This window comes from Sceloporus undulatus, chromosome 5 (assembly GCF_019175285.1).
Source record: "Sceloporus undulatus isolate JIND9_A2432 ecotype Alabama chromosome 5, SceUnd_v1.1, whole genome shotgun sequence".
Lineage (NCBI taxonomy): Eukaryota > Metazoa > Chordata > Lepidosauria > Squamata > Phrynosomatidae > Sceloporus > Sceloporus undulatus.
The window spans coordinates 173,069,460-173,086,765 of NC_056526.1; the positions used below are offsets into that span (position 1 = coordinate 173,069,460).

The 17,306-nt window shown below is 41.2% G+C and overlaps 1 protein-coding gene across 1 annotated transcript in view; it reads left to right on the plus strand.

Annotated features, from left to right (window-relative positions):
• The window catches only part of UNC5C (unc-5 netrin receptor C), a 154,761-nt gene that overhangs the window by 116,281 nt on the left and 21,174 nt on the right, over positions 1–17,306 (plus strand). The window contains exons 12-13 of the mRNA XM_042469705.1: positions 8,721–8,889; positions 13,115–13,348. Of these exons, the coding sequence (XP_042325639.1) occupies positions 8,721–8,889; positions 13,115–13,348 (403 nt within the window). The remainder of the gene's footprint in view (positions 1–8,720; positions 8,890–13,114; positions 13,349–17,306) is intronic.

The window sequence follows — 17,306 nt, forward strand, 5'->3', positions numbered from 1 at the left end:
GGGGGGGGGCAGAAATGAGATTGCACTTTTAAATGAAATGAACATACCTTTTCCTTCCCTCAAAACCAGGGGTAGGCAACCTTTTTGAGCCGGGGGCCGGGTTGCTGTCCCTCAGACAACTGGAGGGCTGAAGCCGGAGGGTGGAGCTTCCACCCCCTGGGGGCGGGGCCGTGTGCTGGGGGTGGAGCCTCCACCTTCTGGGGGAGGAGCTTCTACCCACAGGGGTGGAGCTTCCACACCCAGGGGCCAGGCCACCTACTCTTTGCCGGCCCCTGACGGGGCCCCAGGCCCTCTCAGAGGCCGGGAAAGAGCCGACGGAGACCGCCAGCGCTGGAGGCCTCCCCGTCTTTCCTGGCCCCTGACGCCAGGGGCCCGCTGCTGCCATCGGAGCCCTCCTGGAGGACCCCAGCGAAGGCAACGTGCCTCTGGAAGGCCCGCTGATGCCGCCGGAGCACTCGTAGAGGACCCCAGCGAAGGCAACGGGCCTCCCAGGGGCGCGCTGCCCCCGTCGGAGCCCTCCTGGAGGGCCCAGCGACAGCAACTGGCCTCCCAGGGGCCCACTGCCGCTGGCGGAGCCCTCCTGGAGGACCCCAGCGAAGGCAACAGGCCTCCCAGGGGCCCGCTGCCACCGTCGGAGCCCTCCTGGAGGGCCCCAGCGACGGGAACGGGCCTCCCAGAGCTCCGGTGCGGCTCCTGGAGCCCCGTTTCAGGGCTCCGGAGGCCGCAGCGGGCCACTTAATGGGCGAAGTCTCGCGCGACCTTTTTGGTTGCCGACCCCTGCTCAAGACACTCAGAGCAGCTGGATCTTTAAACTCTGAATCGCCTCTTCTTCCCTCTTCTTCCTCCTGGCAAGAAAGATCAACATCAGACCCTCCTGGGGTTTGACACTGCTCCATATGGGATGTTTAGGAGCCCTGATGGCACAGTGGTTAAATGCCTATACTGCAGCCATTCACTCACTTGAACAAGGCTGCGAGTTCAAGACCAGGAAAAGGGCTCAAGCTCAACTCGGGCTTGAATCCTTCCAAGGTCGCTAAAATGAGTACCCAGATTGTTGGGGGCAAATTAGCTTACAGTTGTAAACCGCTTAGACACTGCTTAGGCGGTATGAAGTGGTATATAAATGGAGCTTGTTTGTTTGTTTTTGTTTCAAGACAGAACACAAGCACAAGAGTACTTCACACAAAAAGGAACTTGAGTGCAGTTTAGCAGCAGAGCTGAAGTGTTTTGGACACCATTCATAGCTTTCCTTTCTGTAGCATCAAATGAGCTAACATGTTGTTGTGTGCCTTCAAGTCACTTCCCCCTTGTGGTGACCCTAAAGCAAACCTGTCACAAGGTTTTCTGGGTCTGAGAGTGTGTGGCTCACCCAAGATCACCCAGTGGGTCTCCATGGCTGAGCAGATAATCGAACTCTGGTCTTCAGAGTCATAGTCCACTGCTCAAACCACTGCACCACACTGTCTTTCTGAGTTACCTTAACTAAGAGGAATGCACATTAGCAGAGAATTTGTAGGATATTAGGTTATGGTTGGAAAGACCTTTCTGTAGTTCTCACCCATACTTCCCTTTTCCTGCACCCTTTTCCTTTTATTGGGTGCATTTTAAGTTTCGATACTTTCATATCCAGTTAGGTCATTACCGTAGAAGGGGGAAATCCTGTATTTCAACAGATAATGACCATGTGATATCCTTCTGCTATGATCAGAAGGTTGGCATTGCAAGTGAGCCTGGTTTTCATTCAGATGTGGTATGATTTAATATTTGTCAGACAACTGACATTGGGCTTAAAGTTCCAGGACATGATGGACCTTGGAATCCTAAATCAAGCGTATTTCAGCATAACTGCAGATTCTTCAACTCCAAAACCAACAGAAATAATCTGTAATACAGGTCATGATTTGAGAACTAAATTGCAAAGTGGATTTTAGAATGGAAATTTTGCAAATAAATTGGGAACCAAATTAAGAATTTCAGCGTTAAGCATGCCTACTTGGAAGTGAAGCCCACTGAGTTCAATTTTATTTAAATCTAGCTATTCCTGTTTATGACTGAGCATAAGGTAAACAGGCATAAAGATTGTGCTGTGAGCATCAGAGTCATGACCAAAGCTGCACTAGCTACAAACCTACAGTCCCTTGAGCCTACTTCAGAATATGACAGGGCAACTGTTAATAGTGCAGACTAAAAGCAGAAATGTGTTATTCCTCAGAGTCCTACTTGCCAGCTCCTTGTTTTCCCACCTCCACATTCCAAAACATTGCTCTCTCCCTCTAATCTCCCTAGGTTCATTCTCTTGTCTTTCTGCAACTGCTTGAGTTTGACAGTGTTCGCTCTGCGGCTCAATAAAGCCACTCTTTCTGCTGGTAAAGGTTGGAGGTGTCAGAGCATTTCCTTCAATTCCCTCTAAAAGCATGAGAGTGTTGTTGAAAGTGTTACTATTAGCCATCAACTTGGGAATCTTAATGGTCCATATGACAAGCTAATGTTGCTCCCAGATAGTCACAGTCTTGTCCCACTGTTATCAAAACAAGACAGTAGCAAGGACATTCTTGTAAGTTCATCATGACCTAAAGCAGCTATATCCAATATTGTAAGCTCCAGATGTTTTAGACTTCAGCTCCCATCATCCCTGATGATTGGTCATGCTGGAAGGGATTGTTGTCCAAAACATCTAGAGTAGTGGTTCCCAAACTTTGGTCCTCCGGATATTTTGGACTTCAGTTCCCAGAAAACTTGATTGTTGGCCAAACTGGCTAGGGCTTCTGGGAATTGACACCCCATACACCTGGAGGACCAAAGTTTGGGAAACACTGATTTAGATGGTACCATGTTGAAGAAAGTTGGTTTGAGGACTTTCTGCTTTCTTAGAAGCTGTGCAGACCACCCCTAAGATGTGGCCTGCAGCCACCTCCAACTGTGCCGGTTCAGGGCTAAAGCAACAGCACACCACGCCACTGATCTGGCCTTTCTCAGACACAAAAAGGAGTCGCACAAAGCAGCTCCTTTTTGAACCCTGGGAAGGGTGCGATGGCTACGGGTTTAAGGCGGTCCTTTGGTGCTGTGTTGTGTGGACTCATGTCCTGACTCTGACCCCAGGCCAGCCTTTACGGCAGGTGTGCATAGCCTCTTAGTGTAGTTAAGGCCATTGTTTTAAATAGGTATTTGGAAATCTAGGTGTTGATTTTTTCTTAATAGTTTCAAATTTACATGTATGAATCGTGGTCTTAATTAAAATGCTCATAGATACTGGCATACATACACATGTAAGATTTTCTTAATTACAATGTATGTTGGAAACAGTACATAGAAAATTTAATGGTTAACATCATTTGATAGTCTGTTGTTCCAACAATACTTAGTAAAGAAACAACACTTTTCATTGCAGTAATTACATTTTTTTGAATTCCTTCATTAGTTCTTATATAACATCTTGATTTTGCCATGATTTCATGTTCATTCTATTTATTTATTTTTAATGTTATTTCTGCAGTTAAAGCTGGTAATTGCCATGCAAGTAGGACAATGAGCCTAATCTGGGCTTACTCTAAACAACAACAAGAAATAATATTTATGGTTTACAAAAATTAAAACAAATTCAGATTAAAATATATACAAACTCATCAGTGAAACACATTTTTAAAATGCAGTTAAATAATCTATAGGAACAAGGCAATTTAAAAAGCCTTTCCAAACAGGAGATAAAAATCAACAAAACATACCACTAAAAGTCCATTGCAGTCAATTCCTAAAAGCCTGTCAGAAGAAAAATGGTTTACTGGCCAATGGGATGTCAACAAGGAGATGGCCATCCTAGCTTCCCTGGGGAAGATGTTCCAAAGCCTGAGAGTAGCCACTTCAGCCATAACCGGATTACCTTTCCTAGTTGGATGGATGGATTGGACAGTGGAAATAAAATAAAGAGGTCCATTGTGGTTGATTGGTAAACATTACGGATGACAAAATTACATTGGTGAATATCTTGCCCTTAGTAAATATAACTGCATAATAATGGTTTCTATACTTGTGTTTGAATGCATGCCTTTGAAAACATGAATTACTTTGGTTACAGATACAGTTTTATAGGTTCAACCTAGTGTCAATAAAAAAACGTTCCAAATAAACAAAAGTGTGTCAAGACTTCCTTTCTTAATCTATTTTCAGTAACAGACGAAGCTGAGAATGCTTTTGTTTTGCTTCCTTTCTCCTTTTTTAAAAATAAAAGAGAAAATGAAAATGGTGAATAAAAATGGTGAGGAAATTCTAGGTATAAGAAAAAAGCAGTACAGATGTAAGACAGGTAGAGGATGCTTGGGACAATCTGAATCTTAATTTCTAAGACACAAAACATTTTTCATAACATAAAACAGTAGGAAGACAACAGAGTCTTAGATTTGCAAAATCCTCACTTAACATGACTGGAAGGGGTACCATCTGCTCCTGTGAGTTATTCATCTCCCTTTTCTCATCCTTACCTTCTTGGAGCATAGCTATTAAAACTGTATGTCAATCAAAAAAAGCACATTTTCATTTCTGCAACCCAAATGGTAGGCAGAGTGACAGAGAGAACAAACATAATTGCCGTAATGAAATCTGTACTCAGGATTGTATATTCCACAAGCTTTAAGTGATTAGCTTGGCTACCCTTTAGGGAAATCTGAAAAATGTACCATAGAGGGAAGACTGGATGGTATCACTAATGGAATAGTCAAAAACCTTATATAAACTACAGATCTCAGAATTCCTTCAGAGATGCCATGACAGTTAAAGATGACAGTTGCCCTTTGTAAACAAACTTTTGTATGAATAAGTAATTAAAACCATTAATTGCAGTTTTCTAGGTGGTGGGTGGGCTTATCATCTGTGTCCTGCCATTTTTAGTTTCAGTTGATTCCAGAGGCAGATAGGCAGAAAGAAAGAAGTTAGGAAGCTTGGCCAAGGTATTTTGTTGCCATAGGCAAAGGCCAAAACAGTGTCCCTCTATTCTCTTTATAAAAGGTGACTGATAGACTGTTCTATCCTGCAACCCTCAACATTGCTCACCATCCATCAGCGCATCATTAAGTAACCAGAAGGAGATCACTACAGGCCATGTGAAGTGAGCAGATAGCTCTGGGTTGCGGCACATATCTTGACAAGAAGAAAGGAGCATTTTTGGGGGGAGGACATTGGAAAGTGTGATAGGAGGATGGAAAGAATACCCCCAGATTTTTGAATAATAGATGAAAAGTGGGTTTTCTCTATGTCAGAAAATGTGGTGAGGACAATCGTGGGTGGTTGAGAACCTTCACAGTTTGGGATATAACCTGCACCCAAAAAACTGCATATTTTTGTGCAGAAAATGAGATTTTCTGCATTCAAAAATGCACATTTTTTATTTTTTTATTTGCATGGAATAACTGCAAACTGTACATTGTCCTCAAAAACTGTCTAGTTTTGAATTGGGAGGAAACCTGTACAATTATTCACTTTTGCCTACAAGAGCATCCCTAATGTCATCAATGGGGAAACCTTATGACAAAAAGACACATCCATAAGATGTGTAAAGGCTCCCCTATAAAGAACATTTGAGACAAATAGAAAACCTTGTAAAAATTGTTTCACTGCTCTTCTCAGTTACAGTGGAAATTTACTTTTGACATTTTCCCCAAATTTATTTTACATTTGTAACATAGGCGGGATACAGACCGCCCAAAAAGGGCAGTCTCCCACCGCCCTGGTTTGCTCCGTGAGGGAGCCTCAGCGGACAAACCGTGTGGCTCCGTCGTGGAACAAAACGAACCCGCAAAAAACAGGTTCTTCTTGTGGCGCCTTTGTGATGCCACAAGGCACCGATGGCGCGCTTGCGGTGTCACAAAGGCGCTGGGACGTGAGGACGCTATGCGTCCGTCATCTCAAAATGGCAGCACCCATGTGTCCAGGGCGCCACCATTTTGATGCCCCCGTCACGTGCTAGGGTGAGGCTGGTATGGACACTACGTCCTCAGCCAACCCCTAGCACATGACAGGGGCGGCGCAAAGGCCCATTTAAATCAGGCCATAAACTCATAATTTTTGCAAGAACAGCTAATCCAGTATTAGTGATAAATTTTAGCAATTTTCTCTATGAGAAGTCTTATTTTCTTGTCTAGTGTTGCACTAACCTTAGATACCATAGTAATGTAAGATCACATATCAGCAGGATTTCAGTACATAAGTGCCTCATCTAGTTTTACTGTGCTGACTAGTAAGGTATAATGTTGATCTAAGTCTGACCCTAATTTATGATGTCTTTTCCAGTGAGGAGAGAGCAATCTGTATGAAAATCTCTAGGAGACCAAATACCTTCTTTGGACCACCTCCCTAGTCATCTTTATACACATCATTCTGTCTTCACTGCAAAAACAGTGTGTATGAAATGGATGGGAACCAGCAGAAGGGAGGAATTTGAGAGTGGGGAGTGTATTGGGTTAGGTTGAAGTAAATAGGAAGTTTAAGACAGCAGACAGGAAGAGAAACTTTAGGGTATATCTTCATTGTAGAAGTGGCAGTTTGACCCAGTTCCATCAGGGATAGCCTGAAGGAAGAGACTCCTCCCTCCTTAACTTTCATCTTCTGGCCTCCTATTCCCCTCCAGCTATGCTCTGACTGTGTGGGGAGAGGCTTGTGTACCCTAATGAAGTTGTGAGCTATGCTGGCAGTGGTGTAATAGCCATCGGTAGGGCCTCCCATGCCAGACAGGTCACAACCGAAGGGTCTGACCAAGAGTGCCAAAGGGCAGGATGGGCTCTCTAGCCTTATGGCAACCATCCTAGGAGAAGGAAAACTCTAATCCCAAACCTAGGCAGATGGTGCTCGTCTAACCTTGTAAGGTCAACCATCTAAGAGAAGGACACTCTAATCAAACCTACGACCTGAGGACCTCGCTCCCACCGTCCATGCTTGTCAAGGCCTCAGCAGTTGAACCTCTGGTTTAAAGGGTGAGGCCAGTTCTGTGCACGCTGCACTCCACCAGAAAAATCCATTGCACAGGCTCGAAGGATACATCCAACATCATCAACGTGCTTGTAGAAAGCACGGATGAGTCCTTCCTGAATCTTCATTGGCAAAGTAAAGCCAAGAAGAAGAAGTGGCAGTTTGACACCACTTTAACTGCTGTAGCATCAGCCTATGGAATCCTGGATATATAGTTTTACAAAGCCTTTATCCTTCTCCTCACAAAATTACAAATCTCAGGATTCTGTAGGATAGAGCCATAGCAATTAAAATGGTGTCAAAACTGCATTATTTTTACTCCTAGTTACACAGAGGGAAGACAGAGTGTACAGGAACAGCTGATTGTACAGAGAGAAAGAGAGACCAAGACAGAGACCAGTAAAGAGATTGAGGTGAGGAGAAAAATGCTGTTAGGGGAGTTGTTTGCAGAGTTGTTTAAATAAAGTTCATTGGGTTGTTGTTTTTTTGTTGTTACATAATTCCTGCTTGAGTCTTACTGATAGCTAGTCTACTTGGAACAAGGAAGTCTTGAGGCAACCCTCTCCCCAAACAATTAGTGCATTCTCATTTTATAATATACATGAGTGATTTACACCCCCAATAGCTGTTTATGGGCAGTGGGACTTAATAATGTGCCATAGTATAAACAGGAAAGACCATTTGCTTGGCTATTTAATAGGTGTGATGTTTCTCAATTTCTTTATTGTGCAGCACTTTTACCTGCTTAGTTGATAAGAGGTAAACCAAAGTAGTGCAATTACCTATGTACAGTTCAGTAGACATTAGAGTAACACAAGCTTACTTTTATGTAAAAGTATTTATATATCACTTATGTGTCGATCAGGGCCTCCAAACCAACATATAATAAAATCACAATAAAATAATTTTTAAAATCCATCCCTTAAAACAGACCCCAAAAAACAGTTTGAAGAACCAAAAGAGTGGCAAAACAGCACAGCTTTTCTCATCAGTTAAGAACTCATTAAGAATGGACTCAACCTGACTTCTTTTGAGAAGGAGTTTCATAATGGAGATGTCAATACAGGAAACGCCCTGCTCTTCAGCCTAACTTCTCTTGACTGGCAACATATGCAACAGCATCTGAGATGAACATGTTGAATTTACAGAGGTGGCCTTTCAGATGTGTTACCACTGATCCATTTAAGTTTGTACAAGTGAAAAGCATCACCTTGAAGTTCAGAAACTACATGGAAGGGAATGTACTTTCTTTGCTTTCAAAGGGGCTGTGCAGACCAGCCATTAAGGCCAGCCTGGGGTGGAGTCAGGATGTGGCATCCATATGAAGCATGCCCTGACTCCGCCCCCATGGCAACATGATGCCACATGCCGCTCCACATGGCATGCAGTGTCTTGGGGCTCCTCTGGTGCTGCATTTACATGACATAGCTCCAAAGGAGCACCTTAAAGCCACAGCGCTACAGCTATTGCACAGCCAGATTAGGGCTGTGGCATTTGGTTGCCGCGGCCCTGATCTGTCATAGTTGGAGGCATCTGCAAGCCATCCCTTAGGGGCAGTCTGCACAGCCTCAAACTTGCCAAAAAGTTTATTTCTTGTTCTGGGGTTTTCATGTTGCTTCCTATATTGTTGATATAGTTTGAATATGAATTAGTACCAAATATTCCGTTGGTTTTTACTTCAACAGTGTGTAACTCTATTCTTTCTGTATAAAATCCCTTATTATAATCTCATCAATATGGATTTTTCTGCCCTATAATCCTTCCAGGCCCCCAGTAGAAGACAGTCAAACCCTTTTGACCCCTGTTGTAAGCTGTGGACCTCCAGGAGCATTGCTGACTCGGCCTGTCATTCTAACAATGCACCATTGTGCAGAACCAAACACAGAAGATTGGAAAATCCAACTGAAGAACCAGTCAGCCCAGGGACAATGGGAGGTAAGAATATAGGTCTTCACTATATATTGCTAAGATTGCTCAGGAGAGTAGCCATAACGTTATCAAAATTGCAAAATTTATCATAGAAAATAAATTTTAAAAAGAGAGAGCAGCTTAAAAGAGCTCTAAAGTGTTGTCAGAAAACACTACATGTTGACAGTACAAGCTATATTGCAGAACATTGGTGTTTTTTATTATATCCTGAGTTTGGAAACATTTGTGGCTATTTAGTGATCAGCTTAATCATACCTGCCACTTGACATTGGTCTCACAGCTGAAAGCTTGACTGAAGAAAACATTAGGTATGAATAAATTATTCAGCTAAGTGGGGAAGGGGAACTCGACATTCCAGTTTTATGACATGAATTGCTCTAGAAATTAGTAAACTGGAACATTTCCACCTGCTTATTAAAGCTGGCTAAACAACTAATAGTAATAGATTGATTTTAAAAAAAAGTGTACACCCTTAATAGGAAATCTGTATACTCATTAGAAAACATCCATGATTTGGTTTGTCTTTTCAGTTAGAAAGACTGGCTAAATATATTCATTCACTATGGATGTACTCACTGACTGGCTTAACATACTCACTCTCTCGTGGTTGCTTTCATTATTGGCTAGTGCAGGATGTAGGTAGGAAAGAAGAGTTTTGTTGAGATTTAGATAAAGAATCTACTTTTCATTCCTTGTAAACTGTATTTTGTAATGGCACTGTTTATAAAACGCAGTGGAAATAATAATTTATATGCTGCCAGTTGTGTAACATGGGTTGTAATGGAAATTGGTAAAGACTACAATGCCACATCTTCCACCATTATTTCAGGGTTTTAGAGTATTGTAGTTGGTTCTTCTTGTTTTAGGAGATTATCACATTGTATTTTTGCTGATCTGGGCATGGGCTGAGAGTGGGCTAGGAGCATGGGCTATCACACAGCTCTGTGCCCACATTGTTACCATCCCATCCCTGATCAGAACATCTCCCATAACAGAAAACAAGTGTTTTTACCTTAGGATGGGAGAAGGATGGAATGGTAATTATCTGGGCAAGGAGCTGTGCAATAGCCCATGTTCCCAGCCTGCTCACAGCCCGTGCTCAGATTGGCAAAGGGTGGCTTGTGCGATAATCTTCTGAGAGTGAAAGTTTTGAATGTCAAATGACAGCCTTAGTTATACATATATAAAGCAAATAAATTTAATTAATAATAAATATGAAGTAGCATACTTCATCTATAGATTGCTGGTGGTAATGATGGAAGTTGATTTTATTGTTATTATTGATGCCATTATTGCAAAAGACAAGAGAAAAAAATTATGCAGGGAATGTATATTCCACTAAAGATCTGTTCTGTGTCTTACCTTGTAGCCATTCCTCAGTTCTTTTTGTTTGGGAAATCTAAGATTATATCTATACTACACAGGTATATTACTTCAATATGATTTTATATGCCATGTCTCCATTCTACAGAATTCTGAGGTCTATATTTAGATGACTTACTGAGAATTCTCTGCTAAATTGCTCTAGTGTATTTCCTTGAACCATAGCACGAGACCTTTTTGTCAGACAATTCAAAGTGCCACACCAACTACAGATCTCACAATTCTGTAGGATGGTGCATTAGCAGGTAAAGCAGTATTAAATTGCTATAATTGTGTAGTTTAGAGACTCTCTTAGTGTCTATGAATCTTGGTCTGTGACCATGATAAACAACGGCATGTCATGCACCACCAGATCTATCTCTTGTTCAGAATATGGGAACAAGCTCACCCCCAAGAGGTCTGGTTCACTTCCTTCTGTAAGCAGACATCACTTGGGCACAAAACAGCCCAATATACTTTTAAAAATGATTTTAAAAAAGAAATTCAAGGTTAGGAGTGTGAGGGGGATACAGCCCTTCAAGCTCCTGTTGAATTAGTCCCCCGACCCTGCTAGTTGCCCATCATAAAATGCCAGCACCAAAGTGTAGTATACAGCTTTATTTAGAAGCAATGGCTCCTGTGGAAAAATTTTATTGAAGTGGCGGAGCACAGAAAGAGAAGGAGACGGTCAGCCATTGGCAAAGGAGTGTGATGATGCAGTGTTGAGCAGGAAATGAAGCAAGTGTGTGCTGAGGGTGGTGGGAGGATGAAGGAAGTGGCTGCGACTGGCTAGGAGGTGGATTATGGGGACAGATGGGCTTCCACAGGCAGGAGCAGGAGAAGATATCAGCCACAAGCAAGAGAAGCAGGCAGTGGTGATGTCCTGTAAGATGGCATATGGACAGAAGAAGGAAGGAACTCAGCTGCACCAGATCTGAGGGCATCCTGAAATCTGGCCGTATCCCTTGTCTGGGAACCTGCTTTACAGAAAGTACACCTGTGCTGATTCACTTCTAATATTTTTCCTGTTGTGCTAATTTTCATGCAGCATTTGCTGCCTTCCATAAAGCCTGTTGATGAAGTTATACATAGGTCCTCTCAGCCCTCTTTTTGAGGATGATTGTCATGGGTCATTATTTTCTACTTCTTGTTGGTAATGGAGAGAGTTGACTGTTCACTTGACTCACAAGAGGTAGGGAAAACAGGGGTGTACTCTTTCATGCATAGATTGATGTGACTTCTTTCTTTCTGGGCACAACTCAAGTACTGTAGCCATGTTGACTGGGGATTCCTTTGGTTGTAGCCCCTTATAGTTTCATATGTTCATAATAGTGCAAATCTTAAATTGGTTTCTGACATTATGTATGTAGGAAGTCTACCAAACATCTTGTTCCTCATTCTGTTATCCACACTCACTCATTTTGGAATACATCTCTGTGTTTCTTTTCCCTCCACTGAACAGATGTTTGCATTGCTGGAGGCAAGTCAATCTTAAGAGTGCCAGCTCAAATATTTCATGGCTTGGCCAGCAGGGATTGGTGGAATCTGCATTGCAGATAATACTTTTCTTCCTGCCCCTTGGGAAGGGTGATGACACCTTTGCAATGTGCAACATCACCCTGTCCTAAACTAAGAGTCTTGAATAGGTTCCTGTTCTAGGAATTTATTAAATCCAGCTGTTAATTCATATCATTACCATTACCAGAATTCCTACTTGGAGGCAATAGAGGGAAGATTCTTCAAGAATTCCTCAGACCTTTTTGTTTTACAGATATGACATTTACAATAAGGAATTGTGCACTTTTTCTTCTTCTCTCTTACTGAATATGCATAGCACCTTTTGTATGTATGCAATTCAGAACACCAAAAATAGCAGTTAGCAACAATTTACTAATATACATAAGTCTCAGAATCCTGCCTGCCCAAACAACTGATATTTGATTTGCCACATGTTTTAGAAGAAGAGGAGATTCATATTCTCACAGCTTTCATGCCTATAGTCCTCTTTTTCTGGTATATAATGTAGGAACAGAAGCCAATGATAGCAGGGACCTTTCTGGTTTGCATATAAGGCCATTAAGAAAATAACTGCCCAAATGTGCAGATCTGTTTCCTCTGTGGAAGTAAAAGGGAGCAACCTGCATGAGTAAATATAGTTTTGGATCCTGTCCTTAATCATCATTTACTGTATGTTCATCTTTAAAAATCCAACAAAGTTGAGATGTTATTTTTAAAAGATGAATGAATATAATGACATGAAGCCATACATAAGTGAGCAGAGGAAGGATAATGCTCTGGAATCCTTTTTTTTCAAGGCGACTGTCAAAGCTCTTTGTGAATAGGGTGGGTGACAGTGTATTTGCAAGTTCCTTCACTTGACAGATACCTTTGCACTTCCCCCTTTAAGGAAGTTATGAGGCTCTCCTGATTTTGTTGAACTGCAACACTAGGCATCACAGTAGCCGACATAGTCAATAATGAGAAGAGCAGGGAGTTACAAGCAGAAGATGCTTTTCAGCAACATTTGGTGGACCACATAACCCAGCCTCAATTTAAGCTTTCTTCTAAAAGGTAGTACATTTAATTGAACTGGGATTTTACAGTGATAGATTCATCACAAATGTGTTTTCAATAAATGGATACAATAATCCTCACAGAGATAGTTCTGGCTTATTTGAAACCCTGTCTCAGATACCCGCCTCTGTTCTCAGAAGCTTTTGGTTTTCTGAAATGCCTACCACTGTATCATCTTTGGTCAGGGAGTACTTGAGACCTAATAGTGGGCTACATTAATTTCTTAATAGTTCGGAGCCACTAAGATTGCTTTTATTTTGTTAATTTCCCAACTCCCACCTACCCCCTATTTTAGGATGTTGTCATGGTCGGAGAAGAAAACTTTACAACCCCATGCTACATCCAGTTGGATCCAGAAGCCTGCCATATCCTGACAGAAACTCTCAGCACCTATGCCTTGGTTGGACAGTCCATCACCAAAGCAGCTGCAAAGCGTCTAAAAGTGGCCATCTTTGGACCACTCATCTGCTCATCTTTGGAATACAACATCCGTGTCTACTGTCTGGATGACACCCAAGATGCCCTTAAGGTAATTTATTTTTTTTCTTTAGAATTCTTTCCTTCATCCCTTTTCTGTACAACATCCTTTTTTGTTATTGTAATTTTAGAACTGCAATTAACATACATTATCCTCTTTATTGCAAGTATTGTACATCTTGCTAGACTTCGTGATTGATTGGTATGACAGTTGACAAAATACTCTTTGACAATCAGTGGGTAGAAAAGGGGAAAAAAGTTGAGCTAAAGATTTACATAGTTTGCCTATTTACTTTCCTTGTTCAGTAGGCTAATTCTTCTGCTCGTATTCTTTTTTCTTCTCATTTACCTGTATCATAATCTGGGTTCTGGTATTTTTGCATTATTAAAAGGCCATAAGGTGCGCAAGAACTTCATTGGCTATTCATGTATTTTTAATGCTAAGTGCCAGTTCCCCAAAGATGCAAAACATATAAATACCTCTTTGTAAATAGTTGATAATGATAAAAGAAGCTCCAGGGTTGTTAATCAAGAGCCTGCTGCTATATTGCTTTTTGAGATGACTTCGTCTGCAGTTTTTGCACTGACAATTTGCAATGGAAATGAAACACTGCTGTCTGTATTGACACACATGATCCTGTTATGCATAGTTGAATATGTACATACCTTACACCATATCTGTATGGATTAGGTTATAGTAATATATGCATCATCTAGTGACCATATAAGTAATATTTATTGTAAAGACAGGTGGTACATGTGTCCAGCAAATTAACCCTCACACACCTATGATCAAATATAGAACAGTTTTGCTGTATTTACAAATACAGTTCCTTCATTGGTAGTATCTATAGTGCTGAGTGGTTTAGCTCCCCAACATTACTTTTTTTTTTTTTTTTTTTGGTGCATTGAGTGACTCACCACTTAGCAAGCTGCCTTCAGACGGGAATACTCTTAAGAGTTTACATAACATATCCATAAATGTTGCCTAGAAGATTTTTGAATTTCTTAGTGCAGTGCTACCAATTCATTTCTTTGTAAATGCTGTTTGTTACTGTGCCTTCTGGACCATCACATTTTCTTTGTCAGGGGTGTAAGGAACTGGTTTCTGCAGTTATTAAACAAGTACACAGTGTGAAGAAATTTTCAAAATAATAGGCTGTACATAAGCTATCTAGGTGACTAAAGAAATGTGGAGGGTGATATAAAAGAATCATTGTTATCCTAGATAAGTGTACAGTCAGGTTTGTAGTCCACCAAAAGCCTGTTAAACTTATTTGGGCAGTGATAAAGAGTGGAATGAAATAAATCAGTTTTGTGCAATGTTTGTGTTGTATTGAGTCATAGTTTCGGGGGGGGGGGGGGGGTGTCGTTCTCTTTTATCAACCAGAGAATGCAAGCCAGAAAAGCTTTTGTGCTCTGCATGGGGTTTATTTGAGGCAATGTCTTGACAGCTTCTGCTAGAAAATTACTGCATTTTACTCATCAGAATATTATTGCTTGCATCCCAAACTCATTAAAAGGGGATTAAGTTCTAAGTAAAGTCAAGGTCTGAATCTCCCAAGGATAAATTATCTTTTCCGATCTGGCCATCGTGGTCTTCATAATCTGTGGGTGTCTTCTCATATTCTCCAGAATTTGCATATACAAACAAACATCTGAGAATTAGAAATAGAGGCATCTGTCCTCCTGGTTTATGCAGAAAGTCACAGGTTCATCAAGGAACCAAATGTTTTTATTAAGAATTAAGATACTTAGCCATATTCTGCATATAGCAGTATTGCATAAAGACATGTTTTTCCCCCTTTCCTGATTTTTCCCCTAGTGTGTAGAGTAATAATCCAAGCTTACTTGTACTTTCTTACTCTGGGCAGACCTTGGAAAAAGTACCTGTTTTGGATTGCAGCTCCCAGATCCTCACAGCTAGTATTGCTACTGTCCCAAAAAAAAAAAAAAAAAACAAACAAACAAAAAAAAAAAACCTAGAACACAACAAACAAAACTGTAAGATTCCTAAGCTCTGATCTACACAAACAGTGGGTTACTGCACCACATGGAGCAGGTCAAGTCCCATAATATAGTGGGTCCACCAGGCATTTTTTTGTTGTTTTTAGTTTTGGCAAGGTGTCTAGTTCATGACTAGTGGTATATATGCCCCAAGAACCACTTATTGTGCCCACATGCGTAACAATGTGCCCAGGAAGCAATTTCCCTCTATGTTGGATTTTAGCAGTATAGCATTATCTGAAAGCAGGGTTAGGTACTTTAAGAGATGCCAGTTGTAATGCTGTTTGGCAGTACAGTTTTAGATGGTGCCGCCAATGCTAATTTTTCTAGTTCCTAGTCTGCCATTTGGCCTATCAGCAAACAGAAGGGAATTGGCACCTCTGCTTTAAAGATGCAGATTCAGATTAAAATATGGCTGACTTTCACTGAAAGTTTAGCCTTATTTTGGTAAATCCCAGCAGAAATGAATGGAAGAGATATATGGTTGTAAGAATGCAGTGGTGTAGTTGATGCAGAAATCACAGATTTAAAGCACCTGGATTGTTTTTCTAATTATTTACTGTGTTCACACCTGGCTTTGATTCTCCACTAGAATAGAAAAATCAATAAATAAAACCAGTAGCCAACCCACTGTAGACACCGGGAGTTTCCAGGTTGAAACTCAAGAAGTAACCTGGGAGGCAGGAGAGAGACATATCCAACCTGCTCACATACCAGGGCTTGAGTATTTAAATGTGTATGTTCTTGAATTTTTAAGGACTTTTTCCCATTTCATATATTATAGGAAATAAATGGAGCATTGGACAAGAGCAGCCACATAGTGGGACACATAGTGGTGTAGAACAACATGGTTAATGGCCCAAATGAGGAATCCAAATTAAGGAGAGTTAAGTAGCAAAGACTGGATTCTTGCATCTCATTACTGGCAAAGTTTGGTCACTTCTCTCCAGGATGAAAAGGAGCCCTATCTTTGCTTTCCAATAGACTGGACCAAAGGATCAATCCATTATCTTGGGTTTACCTCAAGCCTGGTGTCTTGTAGTTTCCTAAAAAGTCAAGTTTATTAGTATTTGAATAGGTCAAATAAATGGCCCTTTATTTTCCCATATATAGTCACCCCTCCTAATATGCGGATCTGGGTTCCGTGGTCTTGAATACTCACGGAGGGGCATCCTCCATTGTTTCCAATGGGGCATGCCCTGTGGTGCGCACCCTGTACATGCTCACAGGCACATGCCCCATTCAAGCCTATGGGGCTTGGATATGCACAAGTCTCCATTTTCGTGGGGGTTCACGAAAATGGAGGGCCAACTGTATATGTGTCTGATCTCGTCATTTCATGGTTGATCATCAACCAATTGAATGCCAAAGTCAGGAACATCCATAGTATTGTATTTCTGATTTCTGTAAAGTTGGAGAGTATAGAGAGCTGACAGGAAAAGAATCAAGTCATTTGTAATGTGGTGTTGGAGAAAAGCTCTATGGATACCAACTGCATTACAGGTGAATGACTCAATCAAGAAAGCCAACACCCTGAGTTTTCAGGAGATTAGCAGAGCTGTTGCTGACAGAATGGCTTAGAGGCCTCTCATTCATAGGATTGGTGTGCGTTGAAGATGACTTGATGAAACTTAACAACAATTATTAAATGTTTGTCTATACTTATATTTTAATATATGCAAATTGTGTGCATTTTACTCTCTCTTTTTCATCTCAGTGGATAATGCAGTGTGGCATGATGGCTAGCAGAGTAATGCTTTCTATGTTTGCTCCGAACTATGTCCCACTGTTTTCAGTAGATCTTATCATCCTGTAAGTGTATATAGGATAGCAAGCAAGAGTATGAATAACTATATTTCTGAGGAATTGTTCAAGAAAATATTATTGGAATGAATATTTTCTCTCAAAATATTATAAATGTTCTCTCAGAACACATGTTTTGATATGTTTAACCTTCCATGAACTTTAAGAACTATGGCACAGTATCCAGGAAAGTGTGAAAA